The 27,265-nt window shown below is 54.7% G+C and overlaps 10 protein-coding genes across 10 annotated transcripts; 8 read left to right on the top strand and 2 right to left on the bottom strand.

Annotated features, from left to right (window-relative positions):
- Nucleotides 1–871: 871 nt before the first annotated feature.
- Nucleotides 872–1,623, top strand: AXE2 (carbohydrate esterase; the record flags this gene model as incomplete). The annotated part of the gene is made up of 2 exons (XM_028643071.1): nt 872–1,402; nt 1,453–1,623. The coding sequence occupies 2 exons, from the start codon at nt 872–874 to the stop codon at nt 1,621–1,623; spliced, it is 702 nt and encodes a 233-aa protein (XP_028493284.1).
- A 627-nt stretch (nt 1,624–2,250) lies between these two features.
- On the top strand, nt 2,251–2,796 carry D7B24_008994 (uncharacterized protein; the record flags this gene model as incomplete). The annotated part of the gene is made up of 1 exon (XM_028643072.1): nt 2,251–2,796. One exon carries the CDS (start codon nt 2,251–2,253, stop codon nt 2,794–2,796), a length of 546 nt encoding a protein of 181 aa, XP_028493285.1.
- Nucleotides 2,797–4,100: 1,304 nt separating this feature from the next.
- On the top strand, nt 4,101–5,129 carry D7B24_008995 (uncharacterized protein; the record flags this gene model as incomplete). Its single annotated transcript, XM_028643073.1, has 1 exon — nt 4,101–5,129. One exon carries the CDS (start codon nt 4,101–4,103, stop codon nt 5,127–5,129), a length of 1,029 nt encoding a protein of 342 aa, XP_028493286.1.
- A 579-nt stretch (nt 5,130–5,708) lies between these two features.
- On the bottom strand, nt 5,709–6,999 carry D7B24_008996 (uncharacterized protein; the record flags this gene model as incomplete). Its single annotated transcript, XM_028643074.1, has 2 exons — nt 5,709–6,683; nt 6,742–6,999. 2 exons carry the CDS (start codon nt 6,997–6,999, stop codon nt 5,709–5,711), a joined length of 1,233 nt encoding a protein of 410 aa, XP_028493287.1.
- A 1,054-nt stretch (nt 7,000–8,053) lies between these two features.
- On the top strand, nt 8,054–9,472 carry D7B24_008997 (uncharacterized protein; the record flags this gene model as incomplete). Its single annotated transcript, XM_028643075.1, has 6 exons — nt 8,054–8,240; nt 8,304–8,323; nt 8,376–8,412; nt 8,472–8,539; nt 8,605–9,077; nt 9,169–9,472. 6 exons carry the CDS (start codon nt 8,054–8,056, stop codon nt 9,470–9,472), a joined length of 1,089 nt encoding a protein of 362 aa, XP_028493288.1.
- A 224-nt stretch (nt 9,473–9,696) lies between these two features.
- On the bottom strand, nt 9,697–11,022 carry D7B24_008998 (uncharacterized protein; the record flags this gene model as incomplete). Its single annotated transcript, XM_028643076.1, has 2 exons — nt 9,697–10,444; nt 10,496–11,022. The coding sequence occupies 2 exons, from the start codon at nt 11,020–11,022 to the stop codon at nt 9,697–9,699; spliced, it is 1,275 nt and encodes a 424-aa protein (XP_028493289.1).
- Nucleotides 11,023–12,276: 1,254 nt separating this feature from the next.
- On the top strand, nt 12,277–12,666 carry D7B24_008999 (uncharacterized protein; the record flags this gene model as incomplete). Its single annotated transcript, XM_028643077.1, has 1 exon — nt 12,277–12,666. The coding sequence occupies one exon, from the start codon at nt 12,277–12,279 to the stop codon at nt 12,664–12,666; it is 390 nt and encodes a 129-aa protein (XP_028493290.1).
- A 4,925-nt stretch (nt 12,667–17,591) lies between these two features.
- Nucleotides 17,592–20,718, top strand: D7B24_009000 (uncharacterized protein; the record flags this gene model as incomplete). Its single annotated transcript, XM_028643078.1, has 3 exons — nt 17,592–17,830; nt 18,000–20,597; nt 20,700–20,718. The coding sequence occupies 3 exons, from the start codon at nt 17,592–17,594 to the stop codon at nt 20,716–20,718; spliced, it is 2,856 nt and encodes a 951-aa protein (XP_028493291.1).
- Nucleotides 20,719–22,621: 1,903 nt separating this feature from the next.
- Nucleotides 22,622–24,947, top strand: D7B24_009001 (uncharacterized protein; the record flags this gene model as incomplete). Its single annotated transcript, XM_028643079.1, has 6 exons — nt 22,622–22,971; nt 23,266–23,507; nt 23,777–23,913; nt 24,302–24,428; nt 24,519–24,611; nt 24,709–24,947. The coding sequence occupies 6 exons, from the start codon at nt 22,622–22,624 to the stop codon at nt 24,945–24,947; spliced, it is 1,188 nt and encodes a 395-aa protein (XP_028493292.1).
- A 1,132-nt stretch (nt 24,948–26,079) lies between these two features.
- On the top strand, nt 26,080–27,219 carry PPP2R4_1 (Serine/threonine-protein phosphatase 2A activator; the record flags this gene model as incomplete). The annotated part of the gene is made up of 1 exon (XM_028643080.1): nt 26,080–27,219. A coding segment is annotated over one exon (1,140 nt), but the record flags the coding sequence as incomplete, so codon positions are not given.
- Between the last annotated feature and the right edge of the window lie 46 nt (nt 27,220–27,265).

Below are 27,265 nucleotides of genomic sequence, written 5' to 3' on the forward strand. Positions count from 1 at the left end.
GCACCTGCCCCGGCACAACTCCGTGTGGGTGGTTATCATCTTGGTAAGTAGCACTGTACTCGTGATGGCTTCATAACAGCACCACCATCTGCACCATTGTCGACCGTGATAGCTGTCCTGCGGTAGAATTAGTTTAATATCGTGCTCTTATGAGTTTCTCAAGTGAGTTGAACTATTTCCCGACATCGAGACAATCCGTATCCAATAATCATAGCACCTATGGGTGGTCAGTCTTGCGTAGGGCCTTGTCCAGAGCATCAGTACCAAAAGTTGGTCCACCAGCGGGCACTACGCTCTATTTCAGCCAGTCGGTTCGAGGATCGTTCTTGAGCTACCAGCGCATATTTCCAGGTATTTTGGTCTCCTGGCTGTTTCATGATCCCTAACACCTTGGCAAATGGACCTGAAGCCTTGACCCGGGATCGGCGCTCCATCATGCGGCTCATCTACACCACACGGGGCTTGGCCCATTCTGTGCAACCTCCCCGCAGACGCCTGGTCCCGGGGACGAATCGAGCCCCTTCAAGCACTATCTCGTCCAAAGAGGAGCATGTGTCGCCGGATGCTGCTCCACAAACCACGACCCATTGACCCCCTTTCTATTCCGGCTGAATTGCCAATGACGATCAATCACCATGGGCTGAACCGTTTCGACACAACACCACGGGGCTCTCGGTTCGCCGGAAGTGCCCTGTCGTGACTCCTTGGCTCGTCCGTTCTCATATGACAACATTCATAAGGAAAATGTTGAGACTATAAATTGACCACCTCGACCATTCAGCTCGTCTCGTCCCAGTTCATCCAACCAGAGTCAGCATCCCTATCGTCAAACATTAACACCACGCAGTTGATCGCCTCGCAAATTTTCAGCATGCTTTTACTCGGTGCCACAATTCTCCTGCTCGGCCAGGCGGCCGCCTCACCCATGGAAGTCACCGCCCGTCAGGCCAACTGTCCCCCGATCCACGTCTTCGGCGCTCGTGAGACTACCGTTTCGCCAGGTTTCGGCTCTGCTGGCACCGTCGTCAACTCCATTATCCAAGCCAACCCCGGCACAACTTCCGAGGCCATCGTGTATCCGGCATGTGGCGGCCAGGCCAGCTGCGGCGGCGTCCAGTATGCCGACTCCGCCCGCCAGGGCACTGCTGCCGTGGCCACTGCTGTGAATGCCTTCAACCAGCGATGCCCAGACTCGCAAATCATCCTCGTTGGCTACTCTCAGGGTGGCCAGATCATGGACAATGCATACTGCGGCGGCGGCGACACGAGCGCCGGTATCACCGACACAAGCATTCCCATCTCTGCATCAGCACAGCAGATGATCCGCGCCGCTATCATGATGGGCAGCCCTCGCTTCGTCGCTGGCCAGTCTCAGAATGTTGGCGACTGTCTCGCCCAAGGCGTAGGTTTACTTCTTCCATCACTCCTGTGATATCGACTAATACTTGTCAGTTCGCGGCCCGTCCGGCCAGCTTCCAGTGCCCCTTTGCGGCGAATATCCAGTCGTACTGTGATGCACCTGACCCATTCTGCTGTAACGGCAACGACGCCGTGCGCCACCAGCAGTATGGTTCTATCTTTGGCGCAGAGGCTTTGACATTTGTTAATAGCAAGTTGGCTTGAAGGATGGGGGCCCAGGATTGTATGTTTTTTTTAAGTTCATATCCAGAACTTTGATGAATTGATGACTTTGGCTTGGTGTTGATCAATCAAGGGCCTGTGATTTCAAAGTTTATCGGTATGCGTCGGGCAATTGCAACACCCGATCGTCTGATGGTCTATATAACCATCAACAGACGCTCTGGGCTTTGCGGCACATAGCTGCAGCTGAAAACCCATCCAGCCTTCCAAGAGCATATAAGGCCGTAGGTGCCGATTGTGGAGAACATCAAGCGTAGGCCAAGACGAGAAAGTGGTACATGTCTGGCTGGTGATCCTTCGTCACTTGGCGATACCTAATTTTGGTTCTAGTAAGTGAATGTGACCAAAATCGGAGGCAACATATGGATTGAAACTCATTAGTCTGAACAATCCAGGCCTTGGCTTGTGAGTTTGTCGTCATTCGCCAAGTAAGGCTGACCTGTCTCATATCAGTGCAATTTTGTCAGTCTTCGTGGCACTCGGTCTCATCGACTATTGCCGGGACACATTCTTGTAATCTTCAACATTTCATGAGTGGATGAAATCATTGTCTCCTGAGTTTCTGTTAATTTTCTGGTTTTCTCAAAGCTTCTACGACACATCTCCAATATGCGTGTTCCATCAATTGCGTTGGCGTTCTTTCTGGCCACCACAGTGCCTTCGGTACAAGCAGATGATGGTGGCCTAGTCTTCACTGGCCCAGATCCAGATTCGCCCCTCAATCTCTCTTCGAACGCTATTAGGATCTCCTGGACAATTGATCGAGCTAGGAGCATCGGTAATTGGCAGCACTGGCGCTCATTCGACCTGCATTACATCACCTTGACCAGCGGCGGCACGACAGTCGACTACACCATTGGCAGGAACATCAGCATCCCTGACGGCGATAGCAGCTTCACATGGGATCCCTCGAGCATCTTGGAAGGACTTAATGATAGCGGCAATGGTGATCTTTGGCTTGAGGACGGCGAGGAACACTATTTTGAGGCGCGGATCAAGAACATGGGCAGGTGGGGGGCAACGACGGTGCCGAGCGAGAAGTATACTGTGGAAGGCTATGATCGGATTGGAAGCTTGGCTACCGAGTTAGATTCTTCATTTTTCAAAATGGCGGCTGGGCTGGCTATTTCAGGTGCTTGGATCGCTCTCTTCTAGACCACCCCATGTTGCAGGTCAGAATCTCGAGTACTGAATGAGGAGAAATGCTTTAGCGAGCACATTTCTTTGTGATTGGACTTGCATTTTACTACAGGCTCCGTGCCCTTGATTATATTGTGACCTCTCTCGGGTCGAATATGAATATCTTCGCCATGGTCAATCCTATGGCCCTGTCAAACCAAGACGCTTTTTCAATGGTTCGTTTAGCAAGACCGCCCTACCGGCCATGTTCAATCGATCCGTCCCGTCTGTGCAAAGCAACCCATGTGCCCCGTTCTCCATGCCAAACGGCGATCTGCCAATGCTCTCCGCTCAGAGCTTCGTGCGGCGCTGTCTCTTTGCGAGGGGATTGGTACCCTGCCCTTGTCTTTTCTTACCTACCGAGCGAGGAACCCCCTCCTGTAATTCGTCGTCGCTCAGCGCATCCATTTCGGCCAGAAGACCTAGCATGGGGAACCGCCATCCCGCCGTCAGCGTCTTTCGTCACAGCCGGAGCCTGCAGATTTGGTCGACCCGGCCGATGTGCCTCTCTTGGCTTTGCCAGACGACCCGACGTCCATCGTCTGTCGTGAAGTCTGACAGGAGTCTGGTGTGGGGGCTCGATGAGGGTTCGTTGTATGGATCTGATAGATGTGCGCCGTCACGATGGTATGATTAAATTCGCCGGCGACAACCCCTTCGTCGGTGTGTGTTGTAGTCGGCCCTAGACGAGGATTCAGATCCGACCCGCTGGTGAGCTCCGCACCAGCGGCGACGATATGGGCAGGCTGCGTTTCGTTGTCGAGGTCATCGTTATGAGGGCCTGCGTTCCATGTCGACGCCTCCAACTACATCCTCCACTGTAGGGTGAGGCTCAATCGAGAATTAAGAGGTTCCCTCAGGGTCGGACCTTGATGTGCCGAGCCGTACATACATATCCACGCTGCCTGCAATGAGACTTGAGCCCACGACAAGTCGATTATGGGTCAATTGCAAGGTCTCTATATAAATTGCCTGGAGGCGATACGCAACATACGTCACTCATGTGATCCGTGAGGTTGAGATGGTTGAACCAACCTGGCATGTGATTGGTCTGGTATCCAGAAGGATGGCTTATACGACCAATGCGGCGATGATGTATGAGAGCCGCATATACGCGTACACGTGAGACGCTCACACTGCAAGCAACCACTTGCTTGTCTGAATGACGGCAACTTGAATCCTCAGGCTGCGATTGAGGATAATAACATACAAGCGCCATTGAAACGCGTCTTCCCTCGTTCTTGATCTCGAAATCGCAACGACCACACAGATAGATCGCAATGTCGATTCCCACATCCAAGCTGCTCCACCGCGCCTGCAATCACTTGTCAATCCCCCCCGGTCGCAGGTTCGCAACGACTCTGGCGGATACGCATTGCCAGGAATTTACCCTCCCCGATGGCCGGACTCTAGGGTTTGCCGAATACGGCGATCCTCGAGGCCAACCTCTCCTGTACTTCCACGGCTTCCCTTCCTCGCGCCTCGAGGCGTCAGTCATGGACGACATGGCTCGCCAACGCAAGATCCGCCTTCTGGCCCTCGACAGGCCGGGCTTCGGCCGCTCGACCACCCAACCAGGACAACGAATTCTCGACTGGCCGACCGATGTCGTCGCTTTCGCAACGGGCCAGAACATTGACCGCTTCGCCGTCATGGGCGCTTCTGGCGGTGGCCCCTACGCGCTCGCTTGCGCCCGGGCGCTGCCCCGCGAAATGCTCACGGGCGTGGGACTCTTCGCCAGCGGTCCACCTTGGTGGGCAGGGCGGCAGCACATGTCTCTGACCCGGAGGGCGACAAGCCGAATGGCGAACCAGTGGCCGTGGGGCTTGACGATCTTGCTGCAGGGGCTCGTTGACACGGCGCGATGGCTCCTGGGCACCGCAGTGATCCGAAAGCGACTCGATGTATGGCTTCAGGAGGAACAAAATAAGACTAAACCTGAACCCACTTCGGAAACATCAGAGCCGCAGCGGCCCATCTCAGAAGCGAGAGACAATCTGCTGCGAATGCTGATTGACGAGCCGTTCAGACAGGGGTGCGAAGCGACGGTCTATGAGGCGAAGCTCCTATCGGCCGACAGTTGGGGCTTCGACATTGAGGATGTTGGGTATGAAGGCGTGCACGTCTGGCATGGTGCGAAAGACAAAAACGCACCGATCCCCTTGATACGACACATGGTTGACAGGCTACCACGCTGTAGGTTCACGGAACTGAGCCATGACACCCACTACACAATGTTTCAACATATGGCTGGGGCACTGGACGATCTTATCCCGAAAGAGGCCACGCGCTCCATAAGCAAGACATAATTAAGATATCAACCAGCGTGGTTGGCAGTCTGTTGTCGACGCTCACATGCATGCACTTCGCCACTCCTGTTGCCCCGACCTCATAACTGTTGTCTCGGACCAATAAACATGAAAACTCTTTTTCCAAACAGTGTCAGTTGCAATGGACCCCGAGGCTTGTGTTTCAACCAGGGGCGGTTCGCGACCGCCTCAGCGGCGCCGGAATCACATGTGTCATTCGGACCAGAGTATCAGCCTTGCCATCCTTGCTCTAAAGCTCAGTATGTGACGCGGTCTCGGCACGGGCGTGGACCATGCCCACTGGCACATGCTCCATTCTGAATTTAGTCCGCAGTGACCGTTGCTACAGCGCACTCCCTTAGTCATAGGACAGCTTTGTGGGCAGATTCTGGAAGCTTGTAAGCTTTGCGAGTCATGAATGTCGGCGCACCATGTGTAGCAATGCAGTGGGGGGAGGAGTCAGGCATTGCATGAAGGTGATGTCGACAGGGCTGGATAAATTGCATGACTTTACGTCAAAGCGACATACGCGCTGCATTTCTAAAAGTCTAAAATGTCCTCCCGTTTTAAACCAATTGCTCAGTTGCTATAAGCAGGGTAGTCGGTGTACTTGATGGCGGGGTCCTCGAACGGTCCGTAAAATCGGCTGCGATCGTAGTCGGCCAGCGGTAGGCCCTCGCGCAGCCTCTCAGGAAGATCCGGGTTGCTGATGAAGTACCGACCATAGGCGATGGCGTCGTACTTCCCGCTCTCGATGACACCCCAGGAGTTCTGGTCGTCAAAGCCACCTGCCGAGAGGAAGGGCGTGCTGCCAAAGATCTTGCGGAAGCCCGAGAGGTCGACGTTGGGCAGGTTCCAGGAGTTGAGAAATTTCTGCTTCTCTTCCTCGGAGAAGATCTGCTCGTAGCGGGGCTCGATGAAGCTGACGTAGGAAAGGTTGGGAAGACGCTCCTTGAGGCCCTTGGAGAGGTGGTTCCACGTCTCGACACGCTGCTCGCTGCGCGCCTGGTTGAAGAGCCCAAAGGGCGACAGGCGGATAGCGAGGTTTTCCTGGCCAACATCCTGGGCGAGTTTCTCCATGAGCTCAAACACAAAGGTGCATCGCTTCTCGGGCGAGCCGCCGTACGCGTCGGTCCGTTTGTTCGAGTTGGAGCTGAGGAACTGCTCAGGTAGATAGCCGTTGCCGGCGTGAAGCTCAACGCCATCAAAGCCGACCTCGATTGCCCTCTTGGCGGCATTGCGATAGTCCTCAATAGTTCTCTGGATATGCTCGTGCGTCAACTCAATGGGCGGGTGGTCGGCTATTTTGACGGGAGTTGACGTGTGGGGTGGAGGGTAGGGAAAGGTTTCATTGGGATCATCCCATGGCACTGCCGACGGAGCCACAATGGGGGTTCCCGTGAGGTGCGGGATGTTGGCCCGGCCCGAGTGCCAGAGCTGAGCGTAAATGAAGGCTCCTTTGGCATGGACACCCTCGACGACCTTTCTCCAGCCTTCGGCTTGTTTTTGAGTGAAAATGCCGGGGACGCCAGGCATGCCGTTGCCCTTGAAATACTATTGTTAGAACGACACTTGACGAAACAAGTTTCAGTACGACAAGTGGCTTGCATACCTCGAGTGAGGGGGGGAGGCCCTCAGAGATAATCAGGCCACCATCCGTCGCGCGTTGAGAGTAGTACTCAGCCACGGCATCATTAGGAAGCCAGACGCGGTTCGGGTTCTCGAGGGTGGAGTTGACGTTGACAGGTGTTCCGCGGTTCCGGGTCAGTGGTGCATGCACGACTCGGTGCTTGAGCTCGATCTTGCCATTGGCGATCTTGAGGGGCTGGAAGAGTTGGGACTCGGACCCCGTGATGAGAGCGTCACCCATGTTTGGCTCGAGGTCTGATGAAAAGCACGGCCGCGTTCGTTGGTCTGTGTTGTGCGCTCTGACTGCGTGAATAGAAGAATAGAGTTTTCACAACAAAATCGGCAAGATGCTGTGCGGTGATGGGTATCGGCAGCTGATATGCAACAGATGTGACAGGCTACGTCGCCAGAACATCAGCAAAGAAGGGCAATTTACCTGGAGGCCAGTAGATTTATGAGAAGACCCAAACTGATTCTCCAGGATGCCCCATCATTCCTCCCCACACTATGTCACATTGGGAGGCTTCGATGTCGCATGCGGTTCGTGTGCTGCGAAACACCAAGAGTTCCTGGGATGAAGAGATGCTGGTTGGTTAAAAATCACTCAGATCAACATGTCTTCGCCAGGTAATCCAAGTGCTCTGCAGCAGATACCCCTGATGGTGTTATGCATCTCGTGATGATGAACCCATCAGGAAGCGAGGTTGGTCACTGCCGGACGGTGACCCTCCTCCTTGGTCTCTTGGCAATGGGACAGGTCCACTGTCTTACCATCTGATTTTCAGGGGTCTTCTGCCGGATCCCCGTGCCGGCTGCATGACCCCTGCCAACCTCTTCATCCAAGATCAAGAGGCGCTTTTCCCCGTCGCATCTCTTGCCCGCTTAGTCCCGTCTTCCGTCGTTTCTTCGACCAGCTTTGACGTAGCCGAACAGGACAAGACCGTGCTTCGAATGCTGGCCTCGATCTGGGCCAACGAAGAATACGTCCCATTCCTTTTTTCGACCCCTACTGCATCCTTGTACCAAGACCTGCAGCCGTTGCTGCTACGTTACTGCAGTAAGGGTTAATATGATTCATTTCATCTTCAAGACCCGACATGACCTTTTGTTCCAGATTTCTTCAGCAGTGCCCGCTGATCTCGTGACCCTGGGTCGATCTCAAGGGCCCGCCCCCCCTTACCTGCAGCAGACTCCCGTCTTTTACAAAGTAAGCTTGTAAGGCTGCCTGTCTTTCCGGTTTCCTTTTTTCCACCTTGCCGCTTTTCCATCTTACTAGAGATTGAATCATTGTCGCCATGAGTTATCCAGGTGCGGCACCGCCGCCGGCCGGCGTTGTGGCAGATGTCGACAACCCGCAGGATGTGTTGAGGACAGTCACCTACGTCACGCAGGGTCTGACCGTTTTCTTTTCCACCCTCTTCATCGCCGCACGTCTGTATTCCAAGACCAAGGTCATGGGCGGCATTGTGAGCTGGGACGACTGTGAGACTCCACGTTTTCTCCCCCCCCAAAAAAGCAAAGTTGGAACTGACAAGACATGATCAGATGCGACATACTCTTCATGGGTAACACCCATTGACCCTATGGATCCATGCAGACGAATACTGACAGGAACAGGTCCTCATGATCGGGTATTGCATCACCGCATGTTTTAGTGAGTCGGTCCTTGTGCAGTGCTCCAGAGAGATATACCTTGACTTACACGCGAGTCAGTGACATACTATGGTGCCGGCCTTAATCAATGGGACGTCCGAGTGGAAGACATTCAGCCATTCTTCAAGGTACGCCCGATGATTTCCCTTGCTCTCGCGTTGCACAACCTTTTCTCTAACATGGTCGCCACCAGTCCGGCTACGCAGCAACGATCTTCTACGCCCCCATGGCCCTCACCGTCAAGCTCGCCCTGATGCTCATCATCCTCCGCGTCTTCGGCTCCGTACACAAAAAGGTCATGATTGGCATGTACGCCTTCATCGGCATGATTGTCATCTACTACGGCCTCGGCATTTTCATCAAGATATTCGTCTGCTGGCCCATCTCGGCCTACTGGCACGGCCACACGGAGAAGTGCCTCAACCAGAGCGCCATCATCACGGCCGACGCCATCATCAGCGTCCTCAGCGACCTCGTCATCCTGCTGCTGCCTCTGCCGCTGACCTGGTCGCTGCAGTTGCCGCGGAAGAAGAGGCTCCGAGTGATCGGCATGCTGTGCGCCGGTGGCGTCGCCACAGGGTTTAGCGTGTACCGCCTCATCCTCATTCTCAAGGACGGCAAGTCTTCGAACCAGACCATCGTCTTTACGAAGGTCGTTTTGTCGGGGTGAGTAGTGCCATAGCCAGTCAAGCGACCGATCGGGGGCTCGAGTGACGAAACAACATCCTCTTGGTGTTCCATGCTAACGAGTGACCAGCAACGCCGAGGCTGGCATCGGTCTCATCTGCGCCTGTCTGCCGGCAATCAATGCTCTGTGGACGCGTAAGATCAAGAGCTCCTCTGCCTACGCTGGGTACGCTGCCCATGACAGCCGCTCCGGCCTCGACGGGTCGCAGCACGGCGGCATCATGTTGACGCGGTCGGTGCACATTCATTCGTCCAAGAGCGCGAAGGAGACCACGGATTATGGATTGGGCAACGACGAGGCGGGCTTGACGTCAAATATTCAGGCCAACCCCCACAGCAGCCGTGACAGCAACAGGTCAGATTCGCTGAAATAACAAGCATGTCCCGTTCGAGCATTTTCTCGTTAGTAGGTTCGTGTACTTTTCACGCATTCATTTCGGGTTGTACAGCGTTGCATGATAGGTAGAAAAGGCCGTAACGTAAGGAGGAGTCCAGTTCGCTTGACGGAGGCTGGCTGATCATATCTGTTCCCAAGTTTTCGCACGAGTGCCCGGTTTATGCTTTTGACTTGCACCAGCCATGCTGAGCAAGTCTAGCTCTAAAAACGTGGGTTCTCAGGGTCAAACTCAATCGTCCCTCGTTCAATCCATCGGATACCTCCTGTTTGGGGATCCATGATGCAGGCGTAATGCGTGCACTCATTGATGATGGGAAACTCCATCATCCAAGCCTGTAATGCCTTTTCTCTCACACCCTTTGTGGGCCGCACTTCTCGATGCTCAGTTCCCTCTCCGAGACACTGGCCGTTGGGCTCGTCCTTCTCTGTCTCGTGTTGGCTGTCATTTCTACTGCCGACCGTATGCAGCAGCCACTGCTGCTGCATCATGTCCATGCGCTCATTTGAGTCTTCCAGAAAGAGCTCGGCGCCGAGGAGGGTCGTTTGCGGCTCGCTCGGATCCGAGTCGGGGCTCGGCTTCGGCCCGCAACAGCGCGAGCCGTGGGTATCGTGGTTGGCTTGTACGATGAACTGGTTCGAGGTCTTGACCTTGCCAGTGTGGACGTCTTTCTCGATGACGGCCGACTCTTTGCCGTCACAGAGCGTCAGATAGCATGGAGACGTTGCTTCCTTGGCCAGTTGGTTTACCAACGAGACGAGCGGAGTTGGTGCGTTGTCGCTCAGTGGTGTTTGAGAGAGTGGCCAGCGGCGTGGATTGAGAATGACCGATCGTAAGATGGACGAGATAGACGGCCGTAGCCCAAAGAGTACAAGGATCTGGTGCTTACGCAGTGCAAGCTTCGAGCCTTCATGTGTGGGCCGATAATTCAATGACAGAGACAGGCCAGGCCTACGGGAAAAGTCAGCAAGTGAGCATGGAAAATCCGTTTTTCTCTCTTACCTGACAGCCGTCAACGTTCCAACAAAGCCAGCGTACGTGACGGACCGCGCGATGACCCGGTTGGGGTCCTCGCGCGAGTCGACAAACTCGGCAATCATAAGCAGCTCCCTCAAGGGGTCCATGGCCCAGTCGAGAGTACGAAAGTGCATCAGCCGTCCGTTCCTCTCGGAAGCCTTGGGACGATGGGGCTCGGTCAGGATGCATCCCGCTGTGCAGCCCATCAGTGAATCGAGCAGGACGTTGAGAGCAACGACGAGATAGAGGTCTACACCTGCCACCTTGGCGATGCTCCGCGCTTCTCGATTCTGTTCGTCATCGCTCAATCGGCGCAGTAGCGACCTGGCGAGAAATTTCACGGCGCGGCACAGGAGAGGGTACTTGAATATGGAGGCGAGCAGGTCGTCGAAGATGTTGGTGACATCGCGCATCTGCGGCGCGAAATCGCGCGCTACCTCGTCGTATCGATGCTCGGGCGACAAAGCGACATCGATGCGGTAGATTGGTACAGGACCTTCTGGAAGAGGCATCTGAAATCGTGAACCAGATGCAGGTCCGAAGCAGTCCGAGACGGTATGGAAAGAGCAATATTCGTGGTGCCAGCGGGAGAGGGTGAAGTTTTAGACGAGGCTGAGGTTGGGTCGGAGCTTCGGAAGGTGAGGCCCACGCAGCAGTGCCTGCCCTGCATCCTGCCACGCGCCCCAATCTTAGCGTGCGTCTGCCCAGAACTTCGCCACGCAAGCCTCAACTGGACCTGGAGTTGTGTTCTTCGTAGCTACTGATGGCCTACTATTATGTCATCAAGGTAGTTGGAGCCCACCCCTCTCCTTGTAAATGTCACTCAAGTCTCAATTCTGTGTCCAGCCAGAGCCCATGAAAGGAGCAGAGAACGCAAGCCTACAAGGGACAGGGACCCCCGGTGCTAGCCCCGGATCGGGCCGCCATCGTTGGATCCACTTTATCCGGTCTCTGGCGGCCCCACAGCGCACTCGATCCTCAAGAGACTTTGTTACTTGTTAATGCTCAGTCAGATTTCAATCGCTACTGGTCTTCTCGAAACTCCTTTGTGTAAGTTGTGAAATAAGTGGAAACTGCTCCCCAGAGCATCTCGGAGCAAACAATGCGGCTGGATCGAGCGTAGTCAGTTATGTAGTTTTGGCAAGTCCTCCTTCGAGAGAGAAAGAATAAGCTTTGGTTTTCGAACAAGAGCAAGCAATCTATCTATACGGCATCCCATTCGAAGCTCCCTCTCCTTCAACCCGTGACAAACCACCACGTTCTCGTCGTTCTCTTATCAACTTCAACACCTCGTCTGAATCTGAGTTCAGAAATTCCAAGCTGCTCGCTGTATAAAGACGAATACCACATTCAGCCAAGATCCGATGGCTCTGAACAAGACTGAACAAATACCGCCAGGGGAACAAGATCAAGAAAGTTCGGACGGACAATGTCCTTGCTTTGTCCCAGCATCCAACCCATTACCAAACACCATACCAAGCGCCAACTCCATCCGAGACTTGGTCTCTTTCACCATCAACACTGCTCCTCCGGATCCGATGAACATGGCACTTGGTCAGATCCAGCATACTCTTCAGTCTCTACTCATCTCAGGCTTTGAACGACCGTTCGATCACATCACGGACAATGCCAAACTCTTGGGCTGTGTCGAGCTTCTTGATCAATATTTCTTCCATCACACGTTGACTCGTCCGAGCTCTGAGTTCGTCTCATCGGGTTCTTTCCATCATCTCGAAGATGGGGTCTTTCCCGCCGGTGCCGTCCTTATGTCGAAGCGCAATTGGGTTCATCTGACCGTCAACATCCCGGACATGTCCGCTGTCAGCGGCTGTCTCCTCTCGTCGTCCCGCGTTCGCGCTCTCATCACTGTCCGTTCTGCCTACCCGCTACCGTCCGGCGGCGTCCGTCCGGTGGCCTTTGCTGCTGCCATTGAGGGCCTGATCCATGAGATGGTACATGCATATCTGCTCGTCTTTGGCTGCGATCGCCGTGAGGACTGTCTCAACCGAAAGTTCAAGAACGGGGACCGCCGAGATTGGCACGGACGACACTTACACAAGTTACTTACACATGTGTATGAGACTATTCAGGAGTGGCACATTTCCCTGTCGGACTTTGGGTTGGTGTATATGGAGGATCGAGAGTATTGTTGCTAAAGGTTTTGATTTCAAGGAGGGATGAATTCGTCTTCTCTACTGGTTTACTGGAGAGGCTGAACAGATCGTCTAACGATGGGACAATCAAGTCTTACGTTCAGAAGAATATTCCTTTGTTCGTGCCTACGATAGTAGCTGTTGTCGAGCTGCTTTCCTAATAGTGTGGACTGATGGGACGAATGCAAAGATGTTACCCATTTCTCAAACTGGCCAAAGGAGTGTCAGCGAGTCAAATGACCTCCATGTCATGCCATTTCTCTCTGATGCAACAAGATCTGCATTGCAAATTAGCAAGGCGCGGCTGTCGAGGGATAAAGGCCATCGCTCGTAAACATGCCGAGGATGCCATCGTCCAGCTGACATGCACGTTTTACTTGCGTTCTTGGCCCAGACACTTAACTCCTGAATGTCAGTGTGATTCCAAACACACAAAATATTGGGTATCATCTCAAGTCGGATGGTTCTTGTCGGCCTCGAAAGTTATTCCTCTAGAGCTGCAAAACATCCTGCTGAGCATCAAAGGCGTCGTCACAATACGAACTATGTGTTCTTGCAATCTTCGGTATTCCAGTGTTCTCGTTCTCCGCTAAATCGTGTAGATAGGTAAGTTCCATAGGTGGTCGAGTCAAGATGGCGTTGCTGATATTCCTGCAAGCGGCACACCAGTCAGATACCTTTCTCTTGGACAGAGGGAATGTTCGAACCAAGAATCAACTTACAAGATCAAAACGTACAAAATGCCTGTCAAATACGTGCAATACATCGTCCCAAAGCCAAGAGCGAGCATAAGATACGCCAAGAAGACCTGGCATCTCGGCAGCTCCAGTGCATGGGATCACAAAACGGTGGGCAGATCAGCTGGATAAACTGCCAAGTTGAGGCCCTGCAGGGACGTCCAGATATGTCACCTTGCCAATCAGTAATCTGTCTCGCACGATACTAGACTGGGCGAGCCCTGAGCTGCAGGCGCGAGAATTCATTCAGGATACAGCCATCCGGGACAGCAGAGGACCAGCGAAGACCGGGCGACCGTCAAGGCTGTCGCCAAGAACCTTCAGCTGCGCAGACCTGCAGCGGCGCCCAGTCTCAGAAGCGCCTGGAGCCATGTTCTTTCAGTCTGCTGCCTATGACTTGTGTATCACTGCTAATGGTTATCAAATTTGCGGTTGCAAGATAAATTGGCCAAGGGCATCTCCTCTTCGTATCAGTGGGCGGACGGCCGGCAAGATTTCAGGGCCTCGACCCCAAGGGCTCAGGATTGCCTTCTGCCATCTTGCTAAGGGGCTCGGCAATGACTGCCTTGGGGAACAATAAGGGAGACATGCTGCAGAGTTGCAGATCGTAACGAGAGCCAAACAGGCAATGCACAGCCGGGCCAGCACATAAAACGGGCGTAAAGTGACCAGGTCTTTCTTCGTGAAATGGGAATAACAGGGGAAGCGCCTCCAAGTTTCAGATGCTTCCTCCCTCCGCTTCAGACGCAATGTGACTGACCACTGTCGGCAAAAAAAGGAGGGCATCGTGAGCAGAGCACTAATTTACATGACTAGCTGGATAGTGCTGGCTGGACCAATTTTTCTCGTATCCGACGAGAAAGTGGCACGTGCCCCGCTCGCCACGGAGACTCGATCCCCATGCCTGCCTGCCCTATTTCGGATGCAGACAAATCTGGGAGCGCGTCGACCCCCGTCAAACCTTGGTTATGGGAGAGGTCTCAGAGCATGGACATTGGTGGCAAGGGGTTGAACTAATTCTACGCGTAGACCTGTCAAAATGCAGAAGAGCGTCCCAATTCAATCTCAGGGATGGACAAGACAAGTCGTGAAGATCGAGTGAGTCTGAACGTGATAGTATTATGTAGCGCACATGATGGTATACAGGTAGACCCTCTGGTAGGACTCGGAAGCGCCTTGTTGCTTGCGGGTCGCTTTGGAAAGCCGACATACGTGACCAGGCGCAGATCACCTCATCGCTCAGCTAAGTGGCTATGGGCCGCGCCCTAGCCAGTTGCAGCAGTTTTGGTGTGTACGTAGCCAGGGGATCAGATCATCAGCGCCGCGGCGCGTCAGTGGCAAGCGTTTCTTTGACAGCAGTGTCGAGAGGAGAGAGAGGGGGACCGCTCGGTGGCTGCAATATTGCATGCCATCATGACGCGTTTCGAGGTGCCCCAAAGCCTGCTTGCAATGGACGAAGGAGTGCAATGCTGAGCCGAGCAGCCGTTGCCCCCATCGGGGGCTTCGAGACTGCAGCAACTTCAAAAACAAGACATTCATGTGCAAGCCGTTGGAGCCGAGCGCATTCCGTCCAACCTATTTTTTGAGTTGGCTGACGGATGGATGGGCATGACTGATTGAGCTAGCGCTCCCCCCTTTGACGTAAACAAGGTCGATCCTTTTTTCGTTTCCGTCAACATGGCGACCCTCAGAGAAGGAAATTTTCCCAGCAGACAGATCACAGTATCGAACCAAACGTAGGATTGATTCATCGTGTCGTGCACGGCGTCGCAAGTGTGGTTGGAGACGAAAATAAGCAAACATATGGGGGCGATGAGTGATGAGTTGGAAGACCAGGGCAGCAGCGGTCTGGATGCATCTTCAGCCCCCCCCCCCCTCCCCCCCCAAAAGGCTGTACCCGAACATGGGTCCGTGTATGCATCCTTCCCGACAACGACCCAAGATTTGCATTCATCCATCCGCGTGTGCAGGAAGATGCACCTCTGCTGGGGCTGATTGGCAGGCTTGTGCGATTCTTGTGTGTGGTTGGTAGAAAACAGGGCTCTCGATGCAACCCCACTAAACGTTCGATCGAGATGGTAAGACCAGTTGCCCTATTGAGCGGCGAAGGAAGCATCGCATATATGTGTGTCTTTGACGTCAAGTGCTGAAGAAAAAGGACCTTCTTCGCAGGTATTGGTTGGGATTCACAGCCTGAAACTCCACGAGAGTCAATACCCTAGGGGTCAAGGTACCCGCAAGCCTGTGAGAGATGGCCACTCCGCCGAATTGGCCCTTTGCCCAATTATCGTCGGTACCCGCCGTTCTGAGGAGCCCTTTAGTAATGTCAATGGAGTCCCAGCCAGCCACAGGTCGGTCTGACCCATCGAGAGAAAGAGAGAGAGATGTCTGCATCGGAGACCCAATTATCCGCAGGGTCCTATTGTGGTCCCAAGCCGATCCAGAGATGGAATTGTTTCGGTCGCCGGCGTCGCTCACTGTTACCGAAGGAATATCGAATACCTCAGCAGCGGCCGGCAACTCCCTTGCCCTCTCCAGGAAGGCGAAGTAAGTCAACATTGGGTATGCCGGGGGTTTCTGATTGCATCCAGGACCCACCAATGAATGTGACACCCCTGCCAGATGCCAGACGTCCAGGGACAAGACGACTTTATTGAGACGATCTCCGAGAGACAAGCGAAGCTAGGAAACGAGAAAAGGGTTTTTTCTCCTTTGGGAGAGGTTTTCTCCTCTACCGCCGTCCTCTCCACTGACACACGGCGCCGGGCACACGACACACGACACACCCCTGGGGCTAGGAGGCAATGGATGGGTTCCCAAGGAGTCGAGCCTCGGTCGGCGGCGCCAAGGCGGGGTAGCGTCACGGCAGTCCTGACTCGCACGCCATACCACCAAGGGCATTTGGTCGTGTGATCGTGGAGGAACGACCCTGGTTCATTTCACCCAAGAGTCAATCGGAGACGCGCCCGAGTGTCTCGCCTGCATCTCGCTGTCTTTCGTCGAGTGCCTTACCGCCTGGCTCCCGCTGCCACTGGAATGGCGTGGCAGCCCTTTGGGCGCGATGAACAGCTGCAGCGGAACCCAGGGCGTGTTTCTCCCATATTCGTCGCGGTTGAGGGCGGGTGCTGTGCCACCTGAGGAGATGCTCGGGAGTTGGTGGGAGGAAAAGGGTATTCATATTCGCACAAGCTTTCCAGGGATATCAATGCCATTCTTGGCAATTTTTAGGTTATGCTGAGACGTTCTTTTGTCGAGGATCTTCGTCAGCTCGCGTGCCTTGTATTTTCCTGGGCGGATGGTCAATACGTCTGCTTCGTAGGCAGTCAGTAAGTCGGTAGCTGATCAGGACGGGGCTGCCAAAGGATGGGGATGTGACACTCAACGTGACGGCGGAGATTCGATGCAAGCAGAACCTACGCTGTCGGGACAGCCGACACGCGATCAGGAGGAGCCAACGACGATACGAGGCCCACGAGTAATTTGGCCTGTGTTTGCTAGTCCCACCCCAGAGCACCTGCCCTGCCTGCCTGGCCCCGAAAAGGGCCCCAAAAGCCCCAAAAGCGAGGAGTCAGCCCCCAAGAGACACCCCCCCCCCCGAAAGGTCCAGCCAAAGCCTCCTCCCCCAAAGCAAGTAAAATATCGGGACAGCGCCATCGCCCAGCGCCACTCCGCCTAGCATGGGAAAGGGTACAGCACCGGGAAGATGTGTTCGAAGCGGATCCTGCGATCTACGAATAGACTGGGGCGCACGCGACACTACACTCCCTTTCATTCCGTCTTCGCCCTGTATCTCGCGGCCCCCTCCACCCTCGCCCCCCTCCCCGGCCGGGTTGGCCCCCTCGTTGACAGCACAGCTTGTAACTGCATTTCCTTGTTGGGCCCCTTCCTTCCTTCCATGATCCAGGGTCAGGCTCCCGGGCGTGGCCCGTGAGTGACGGATGGGTATGTGTTACCGACTAAGGCAAGGCCAGGTACCTGCTGAGGTACCTTGCCTTACTTCTAAAGTAGCCCCCCCCTAACGGCAACCACGATCCCGTCGATTTCGTAACATCCTGCTCCTGCCCACTTTCTCCTCCTTTCACCACCTTCAACTCTCCTTCGGGACCCCTTCACTCTCTCGGATGGCCTGGTGACGGACGCTTCAACACGTTCCGCACCACTCGCTCCACGCCCACCCAAGCCGCCGCGGCCATGGCTTTCCTCGGTTCTCCAGCGCCTTTCTTCTTCTCCTCCTTCACCGTCGCCATCCTCGCCAGCAAGGCCGTCCACCTCATCGCTCACTTCTCCACTGTTCCCTTCAGCGCGTTCATCATCTATCTGCCGACCTTCTTGATCTACGATCTGCTCGCCATTTTCGTACTTCGCCTCTTGTTACAGAATTCTCGGGGCGGCTTCTGGCTCATCCCCGTCTCCATCGGCTCTCTCATCTCGTAAGGTTTTTTTTTTTTTTTATATCCGTGTCCACCTGCCTCTTCTTGGCACACGAGCTGCGCACAAGTTTGTGCAGAGCATGATGTACACTCGAGCCATCCCCCCTTCCCCGTCATGCCTGCGGGAAAGAGGAGAGGATTATAACTAACATGACAACCCTCTCATCAGCTTCATCGCTGTCGGTGGAGCAGCTTCTCAGCTCGGATTCTTCGCCCAAACCAGTGGCGAACTGCAATGGCGCGATGCTCAGGCCTACGCCAACAAGGAGGGTCTCGAAGTCCTCCTCTCCGGTAGTGCTGCCTTGCTGGCCTTTACCGGTGCCATCTACGCCGTTGGCTTCGTTCTCCGCAACATCCTGCACAATGCCGTCGGCAATGTTCTGCAGGCCTTCGGCGAAGATGTTCTGTCGATCCTTCGCTGGCTGTCCAAGTTTCGTTCTGCTCAACTTCGCAGGTCGCGCGCCGAGAAACGCGATACCCACCCCCTGAATAAGGATCGCGATGAAGATTGTGCCGCCTCGGCCGAGATGCTGCTACATCACGGCACAGCGCGATTCAGTGAGGACCACTCCGACGTTTCGACGCTCCTAGACGAGTCGGTTCATGAGAAGGGTTACGAGTACGACCAGCCTGAACGGAGCCGCCGACGCCGACGCCTCCCAGCTTGGATCGGCTTGCTCTTCTCTGCGATGTACCTGACCATTGCTCACATCACACGGCCCGCACGGCCTTACGACTACATGTCCATCACCCTGCCCATCTCTATGCTGGACGTCTTCCAAAACCATGCCGACTACTGCACCCTGCAGAACAGCATCTATGACAACCCCTGGCCGTTTCCCGACCTGCTCGCGGAGGATCACTGGCAGAAGCCCGGTGCCAACTCCAAGGGCTGGGCACCAGGCTCCGATAGCAAGCTGGCGCAGGAGTACCGTGAGACGACGCCGCAGTGGCTCCCCGAGGAGCTGCCGCGCGGCTTCTTCCGATGGGACCCCCTTCGCTTCAAGAATGGCTTCCTCGGATCGCACAAGCCCAAGGGGCCGGGCCAGACGCCATTTTGCCCAAACGTCCCCCTGGAGCCGCCCTTCTACAATCCGGTAAACGACCCGCTTAAGATTACCAACCTCGACAATGATATCTTGGAGCCCCTGCGAAAGCCACTTGAAGACGGCTCTATCAAGATCAAGAACGTTGTGCTCGTTCTCATGGAGAGCTTGCGCCAGGAATTCTGGCCGATCAAGCAAGGATCAGAGCCGTGGAAGAACATTATGAAGTCGCACGAAGGCGAGTCAAAGGCAGCGAAGGATAAGATCAACCAATTATTGTCCCAGATGGCTCCGCATATCGAACAGATCTCTGGAGTCTCGGGTGGCTTCAAGGACTCCGCCGGCAAGGAGTTCCCAAAGGCAAAGAAGCATTGGACTGATTCCAGTGCAAAAGGATTCGGTGGCGTCAACGTCGTCGGCTCCTACACTGCTGCTTCCATGTCGACAAAGAGCTTTGGTTCGGTGCACTGCGGCGCCTGGCCGATGCCCGTGGACAAATTCGACGAGGCTGACACCGACAGCTACCAGCCATGCATCCCGCAAGTTCTCGACCTTTTCAACAAAGCCAAGGTTGATGACGAGGCGCCCAGCGATGACTTCCGCGATCAGGAATGGATGCCGGCCCTTTTCGAGGCGGAGGTGGAGGAATATGACAGGCAGGAAATCTTCGACCAAAAGATTGGATTCAAGCACATTGTCACGCGAAAGCAGATTGAGGAGAGTCCCAGGTTCAACTCGTCCAAGATCTTAAACCAGAAGGTAAACTACTTCGCATATCCCGAACCCGTCCTCAAGCCGCACATTTCAGAATTCGTGCGCAGCGCCCGCGCCAAGGACAAGCGCATCTGGATGTCGCATTTCACCAGTACAACCCACCACGCTTGGGATACCCCCAGCGATTTCAGCACACTCGATTACCTGCCCAGCAAGGGCAGCAACGCGTGGCACACAGATTTCAACAAATACCTCAACACCCTCCGCTATCACGACAAGTGGATGGGCGAGCTCATGCAGCTCTTCGACGACCTCGACATGACGAACGAGACGTTGATTGTCTTCATCGGTGACCACGGTCAAACATTTAAGGAGGACTACCGCAAGACGGGGACATACGAAGTGCCCCACGTCTCCGACTTCCGCGTACCCATTACATTCCGCCATCCGCACCTGCCGCGCGTACAGTCCGCCGTCAATGCGACGTCCATCTCTGTCCTGCCAACTATTCTTGATCTGCTTGTCAGCAGCGGCTCTCTCAACAAGCGCGATACCGAGATGGCAACGGATCTCGCGCAGGACTACGAAGGGCAGTCTCTTGTGCGGGAGTACAAGAAGAAGGACGGCAAGCGGCGGGCGTGGAACTTTTCAGTCATCAACTCGGGTGCCGGCATGTTGACTGTAACGTCAGCTGATGTGCCGTACAAGCTCAACATGCCGCTCGAAAAAGTGTTTGAGTACATGGTCTCGAACCTGGCGGAGGATCCGACAGAGCGAAAGGCCGTGACGGCTTGGACGTATGACGAGATGGTCGCCAGCGTCGAGAAGAAGATGGGCAAGGACGCCAAGGTCTGGGCCGAGGAGGCTGTTGCGGTGGGCAAGTGGTGGGCCAAGGAGCGGAAGCGATTATGGAGGTATCGCACGCTGCCCTTCTACCCGGGCACGTCGGGCCTCAAGGGGCATGGCCCGCCACATGGCCATGGTCCGCCGGGGCATGGCCCCCCTGGGTCTGGCCCTCCGGGGCTCGGTCCCCCAGGACATGGCCCGCCAGGACATCGGCCTCCGGGACGAGGCCCACCACCACCTCGTCCTTACTGATACCATCAAAGGGCCGGCGAGCCCTTGTAAGATTACAAAGCACCAGCATCAACGATACATGTCTAATTCATTTTTTTCTGTTCTCTGAATGCCTGTTGCAATACCATGCTTGAGTGACAGTGATGGCGCTACCATCTGCCTGGTACACTTTTTTTTTCGACGACCACAAGCAAGTAATACCAGCTAACCGAGGACGCTGATACTCGTGAGGGTCATAACGGGGGAGGAATTCCACAGCTACGCCACTCCATCGAATCTCAAAGAGTCTAGAACTCGCGTAACGCACGCTTCTTAGCATGACACGCCCTCCGCAGGGAGGCATCGTAGCGCTCGCGAAGGACCACAAAAATGAACGGGACCCAAGCATTTGAATGCTACCGAGCCCCAAGATCGCAGAAAGCTTGTCCCGACATCATGGGCGGAGGAGCCAGGGTCGGGGAGACGCACAAGCCGCAGTCGCATCTCACCGCCAATACCTCGATCTCGAACCTCGACCAGTCACGACATGCTATATTAGGGGGGGGTTCAAAGAAAAAAGGGGCGGAACTCCAGTGCGGGAAGAAGAGCGGACGAGGAGATGTCATGGCACAGGCTACGCAGGCGCCCGCGCAGGCGCGCGTGCTGGAATTTCCCCTGTTCGTATTCGTGCGGAGTAGATACCAGGGGGGGAGGGGGGTGGATTCCGTCAGCCCAGCCCCCAACCAAGAGCCGTGGCGTCGACTATACACTGCAATCGGGGAGCTGAAGGAAAAGAACAATGCTCCGCCATGAAGATGGTGGGAAAAGGGCACGAAGCGGGCTGGAACGTTTCGGCAGGCGAGCAGCTTGTTGTTCTGGCCGGGCGCTCGCCCTGTATTGCGCCATCAAGGGAGGCACGCTGCTTCGGTTCCGTCGCTCGAGGGAGAGGAGGGCGTACAGCTGCGTGTGATGGAACGTTCGGCTACTGGTGCGCCCGTGCCTTGGGGACTGTGTAGCGGCGCTGGGCTGGGACTGCTTCTTCTCTGTTGTGTTCATTTGCGGATGGGATGGATGCCTGTGTGTTGCTTTGCCTGGTCTATCTGCCAGGGGGGCGGCCAGCGGTGATGACGATGCAATTTCGGGGGGGACGGTTCCATCTGCATTGCATGGTGGCAGTGCGTCCTTGCCCAAGCACGTCTCGGACAAATGCAGCGGGCATCTATTCCTTCGGTCAAGCCACCTAAGGTTTGCCTGTGCCCTTTGAAGTGTAGGTTTCATGAGTGCTGTTGGGGAAGGACGTAACCGAGCCGACACAGGGTTGGCTTCCTGTTCGAGGTATAATGGTTTATATGAGCAGCGACCTGGCCCTCTGAGGTGAAGAAGATTGAAGCATTTGGACGTGGTTTGGTATGGGGCATAATGCTACTCCGGCCAGGCGTGTCTGAGACCAAGAAGAAGGGCCGTAAACTATAATAATTAAAAAATGTTATAAAGAATAAATTATTTCAATTCCTAGTCCAATAATAAGTAAGTATTATTTCTTGAATTAATATGAGAATAATCTTTTATTTTATAATTAAATTGTTGAACCAATGTTAGGGGATTCCCAAGGGCGGTGATCTCGGTAGGGGATCACCGATATGGTGATTACTGTAGCTGCGGATTCACAGCTCTCAGGAGCACGTGAATCACAGCTTACGTGATCGGTTAATCAGATGGGTATATCTGACTCACGTGGGTAGTGTTAATTCAGAGAGACAGCATCAATCACATCACAAGACTTATATCACCTACCCTACGTATTCAGAGCTCTCAGGCACAGCCAAAGCAATGAATCAGGGTTCACATAAGCAGTGGAGCCCTCTCAACATTTATATTATAAAGGTTAAGCTATAGAAATCGTAATATAATATTTAAATTTTATATATAAACCTTCACTTAGCAACCACCTCGAGCACCCACCGACAATCGCAACATGATGCCGACAAGCAATCGAATCCCCACGGCACCTATGCTGCCATGGATTCGCGACAAGAATGAACTGCCCGGAGCCCTCCCGACGACTGCTGAAATTGAAGCCACTACCGGAGAATTCCCCAGCATCTTCGATTCAAGTGCCCGACGCACTGTGCTGGTAAACGAACATTTTGTCGTCAAATACGGGCGTTTCGTTTTCGAGAATGAGGGACACGCCCTGCTATTTTTGGATCCCGTCCACGGTGTCCCCGCACCTCGACTTTACGCCATGTATCGGGAGAATGAAAAGCTTTACATTATCATGGAGTTCATACAAGGACACCAACTGAGCGATACGTGGTCATCTCTGTCTGAAGATGAAAAATCCCCCATCGTGAACCAATTGCGGGCGATCTTCGACTGTCTGCGAGCTCTCCCATCGCCGGACATCTTCGGAGGTGTTTGCGGGGGTCCCCTTCCAAATCGATGGTTCTTCTCCAGGGAAAAGGACAGACGCATCACTGGGCCCTTTGATCAAGAGGAAGACCTGTGTCGCGCGCTCGTCTTGAAGTCTCGGTACAACTGGGGGTTGGCCGGAAGACGAGGCTGGATGACTGACTTTTTCGAGCGCCACCTCTCGAATACGTTGCGAGGCCATACCAGTGTCTTCACCCATTCGGACTTTCAGCGCAAGAATATTCTCATTTGGGAAAAGCAGCGCCCTCTAAGTGCCGCTGACTCTAGTGATTCGCGGAGATATTTCGAGGTGGTGGCCGTCCTGGACTGGGAGGATGCGGGCTGGTACCCGAGCTACTGGAACTACTCGTACTGCTTTTCTTTTTTTAACTGGCATGATGACTGGGCGGAGAAAGTCGAACACATCCTTGACCCATACGTTCAAGAGGGTACGTTGCTGAGAATGGTAGCGCAGGATTTGGATAGTTAGTGGAGTGAGGAACGGCCGCGTGATTGCGTGGGCGTTGTAGCTGTACCCAAATGAAGTCCCGACTCGACACTTCAAGTTTTCTTATTCCATGCACCAACCACCACACCACCAACGCGTCTCGGCATTTATCCGCTACGTGCAGCCTCGAGCTCGACACCATTGATTCCCAGCACACCATCCCACTCAATGGCACTACCTTCGCTACTCTGGGACACCCTAACGTTCTAGAAGGGCCGCGACGCGCCCATGCCCACGCCTACGCCAGCGCCCCCAACCCAACAATCCACCCTCGCTTCTACGCACAGTACTACGGACATATGCCTGTCGTCACATCACATCCAAGGCTCTTCGGCGCTTACTGCAAAGTCAGTAATTGTCTGTAGGGGCTTCAGGGTAAAGCTATCTAACAGGCAGGTCGTAGATAAGATAAGTTTGGCTAATTTACCTTGGTAAAGATAGTGGTAAAAAGTCCAGGCATCAGATAGGTAGGTAGAAGACTAAGGAAGATGTTTGTGATAGTGTTGAGATTTAGGATGTTACGGGTTTCTATACGCATACGCTTAGGTCTGTGTATGACAAGAGAAAGACTTCTTCGCGTCGTGCTCGACTATGAGTCTTAATCGAGGAAAGCAATAGAGGTCCGACGTCATGATTTCAATCGCTGCGTCTATTCAGAGAATTCAACGTAGAGAAGCCCAATTCCCAGTGCCCGCTTCGTTCTAGTTCTGTTGGGTACCGTTACTGTTCTCCTAGTACTGCGAAGTCTCATCTTCCGGCGCTGCCGCTATCTCCGCCTGTACTACATTCCTGGCCCTCCAACACCCGGCTGGAGTCGAATCTGGCTTCTTCGGCAAGCGCTTAGCGGAGAGGGCCACAATGCGTTCTTTGAGAAGAATGAGAAATACGACAAGCTCCTACTAATGCTCCTATAATTACTCAATAAACCGATATCTAACTGAGATGTTCGTAGAGCCAAATGCCAAGGTGGGACCCTATCATGTCCTCACCAGCGACCCCGACCCCATTAAAAGGATCAACGCCGCGAGGATGCCCTACCGGCGGAGTGAGTAGTACAAGGCTGTTCGCTTTGATCCTGACAAAGACAACCTTGCAATGTGCCCTTCGAAGAAGCACAGCGAAGATGGCTGCCGGGCACCCAGGCAAAGAAGTCGAGCGAGTTGAGTCCAACATCGACAAGAACACCCTGGCTCTGGTGAGGTCCCTTGAGATGCGCTACTTCGTTACCAACCGTCCCTTCGACTTTGGTTGGAAGGCACAGTACTTCACCCTGAATGTCATTTTAGACCTTGTCGACGGCGATCCCTTTGGTTCCCTCGACACGGATGCGGACCTGTATAGCTACATCCGGATTGCCGAAGGGCAATTCGGGAAGTTCTGAATGCTAATTATACACCCTTAGATCATATCCTACCTCTCGTCTCCACTCCTCAAGTCTCTTCTCACTACCGATAAGGACTTAGTTGGGTTTGGGAAGTTCATGGGGTCATGGAGTCAGTCCATCTTACACCCCGCTAGTGCCCTTTAAAGCGTCTTCAACTAGCAGCAATGGTTCTAGAATGGCAAAGGAGAAGGCAAGTGAACGCTTTGGCTCGAGTAAGAAATTGCAGAGAGACATTGTTAGGATCATTCGTCGCCCACGGGCTCATTCGAAGTGTGGCCCAGTCTGAAATCTTGCGCCAGATGCTAGTATTCTCCAACACACAGAGGACCGCGCGACTAATTTCAAAGCGCATCAAAAGCCAAGGCGATGAACGGCAGGCATATAGTTATGAAGTGATTCCAATACCAATGGCAAATCGACAGACTGCTAAACAGCGGGACAGAGTCCGAGGGCAACGATGTACGTAGGTAGCAGCGTACGGCATGCTTTTTTCTGTTTTGGGAGGCATCATTTACGTGGCTGTCTATTCTTTCTCTATACAATCGTCACTCTGGATAAACTTCGCGTGCTAGCTCCTCTGATGTCTTTCTATAGCACTCATGATTGAAGAACAACCAGTGATTTGATGGAACACAGGGTCCGCGTTCTATTTGCTTCGCGGCAGTAGAAGGACATGGGTAGCAACGCGGCAACTGAAGCCGGTCAAGGACGCAGGATGACGATATGGATGGCATGTTTCATGACTACCAGGACTACAAGGCGAGAAATTCTTTGACCAGCAATCTATCTCTCGTCGCGGGCAGTGAATCTTCAGGAGATATGAGGCCGGCTTCTCTGGGTAGGCGGCTTGCACGAGCGGCACATGGTTGGCTGTTGCTGCATCGAAAAGCGAAAGGCGACCGCCTTCGAGGGTCCTTTCGTGGACGGCTTCGGACTGCTGAGTCAGCCCCCACCTGACGTCGGTCCCTTCTCGTCGCTGCCAGCATCTTGAACGTGGAGCACAGCATCGCGACCTTCATCTCGACGCCACCGCTACAGCACTTGTCTACCCAGCACCAAGTGTGCATTTATCAGGCATCTCAAAACGAGACAAGTTTTGAGAGACAAGAACGAGAGCGCACATCACATCATGGATCCCCCGCCGCCACCTGCAGGTGCCACATCCCCTCACCCCTGCCTCACAAAACTCGACCCCTCAACACCACACGTCTTTCAACCCCCCGTCAAGTGCATCAACGAGGGCCCCGATGTCTCTACGTTTCTCGAATCAAAGGCTCACCGCGACATCACGACTTTCGTCCTCCAGCTGAACCGCTCTCTCTGCCCCGAGCTCATACCAGCCACTTCGACCACAAAGGAATCCATCAAGACGTATCCCTCAACCTCCATCCCCCCCGCCGCCGACCTGCCCCCCCAGATCCTTGCTCTGCAGTCACTTCTCCACTCGGCAGAGGCCCTCGTCACCGAAGCGCCCCCGGATCCGGGCCCTCGCCGGTTCGGCAACGCTAGCTTCCGCACCTGGTCCAAGCTGCTCGAGTCTCACGCGCCAACCCTCCTCGCCAATCTTCTGCCCCCCGAGATTCTCAACTTTGGCGGCTCTTCGCCGCTGCCAGAGCTCCAGGCCTACTTTCTCGGTTCCTTCGGCAGCCCGCAGCGTCTGGACTACGGCACCGGCCACGAGCTGTCCTTCCTAGCCTTCCTCGGCGGCCTCTACAAGCTCAACTTCTTCCTCTCCTCTCCGTCCTCATCCCCCGGCGACACGGAGCGCCTCATCGCACTCGCCGTCCTGGGCCCCTACCTGTCCCTCGTCCGCACCCTCATCAAGACCTACACTCTCGAGCCCGCCGGCTCCCACGGCGTCTGGGGCCTCGATGACCACGCTTTCCTCCCCTACATCCTCGGCTCCGCCCAGCTGAGCCGCGCCGTGCCGCCCTCATCCCCGATGCCCCAAGAGGGCTCCGTCCGCGGCGCCCCGCGCCCCGCCGACGTCGCCCGCCCCGACGCCGTCGACACCGACCGCCGCGCCGCCAACCTCTACTTCGCCGCCGTCGGCTTCATCAACGACGTCAAGACGGGGCCCTTTTGGGAGCACTCGCCCCTCCTCTTCGACATCAGCGGCATCCGCGACGGCTGGGCCAAGATCAACAAGGGCATGCTCAAAATGTTCGCCGCCGAGGTCCTCGCCAAGTTCCCCGTCGTCCAGCACTTTCCCTTTGGCGCCCTCTTCGCCTGGGACCGCGACCCCGACGCCCCGCCGCCCGTCGCGAGCGTCCACCTCGCCCACCAGCCGCCCATGGCTGCGCCGCAAGGAGGCG

This window comes from Verticillium nonalfalfae (assembly GCF_003724135.2).
Source record: "Verticillium nonalfalfae strain VnAa140/NRRL 66861 chromosome Unknown scaffold_85, whole genome shotgun sequence".
Taxonomy (NCBI): domain Eukaryota; kingdom Fungi; phylum Ascomycota; class Sordariomycetes; order Glomerellales; family Plectosphaerellaceae; genus Verticillium; species Verticillium nonalfalfae.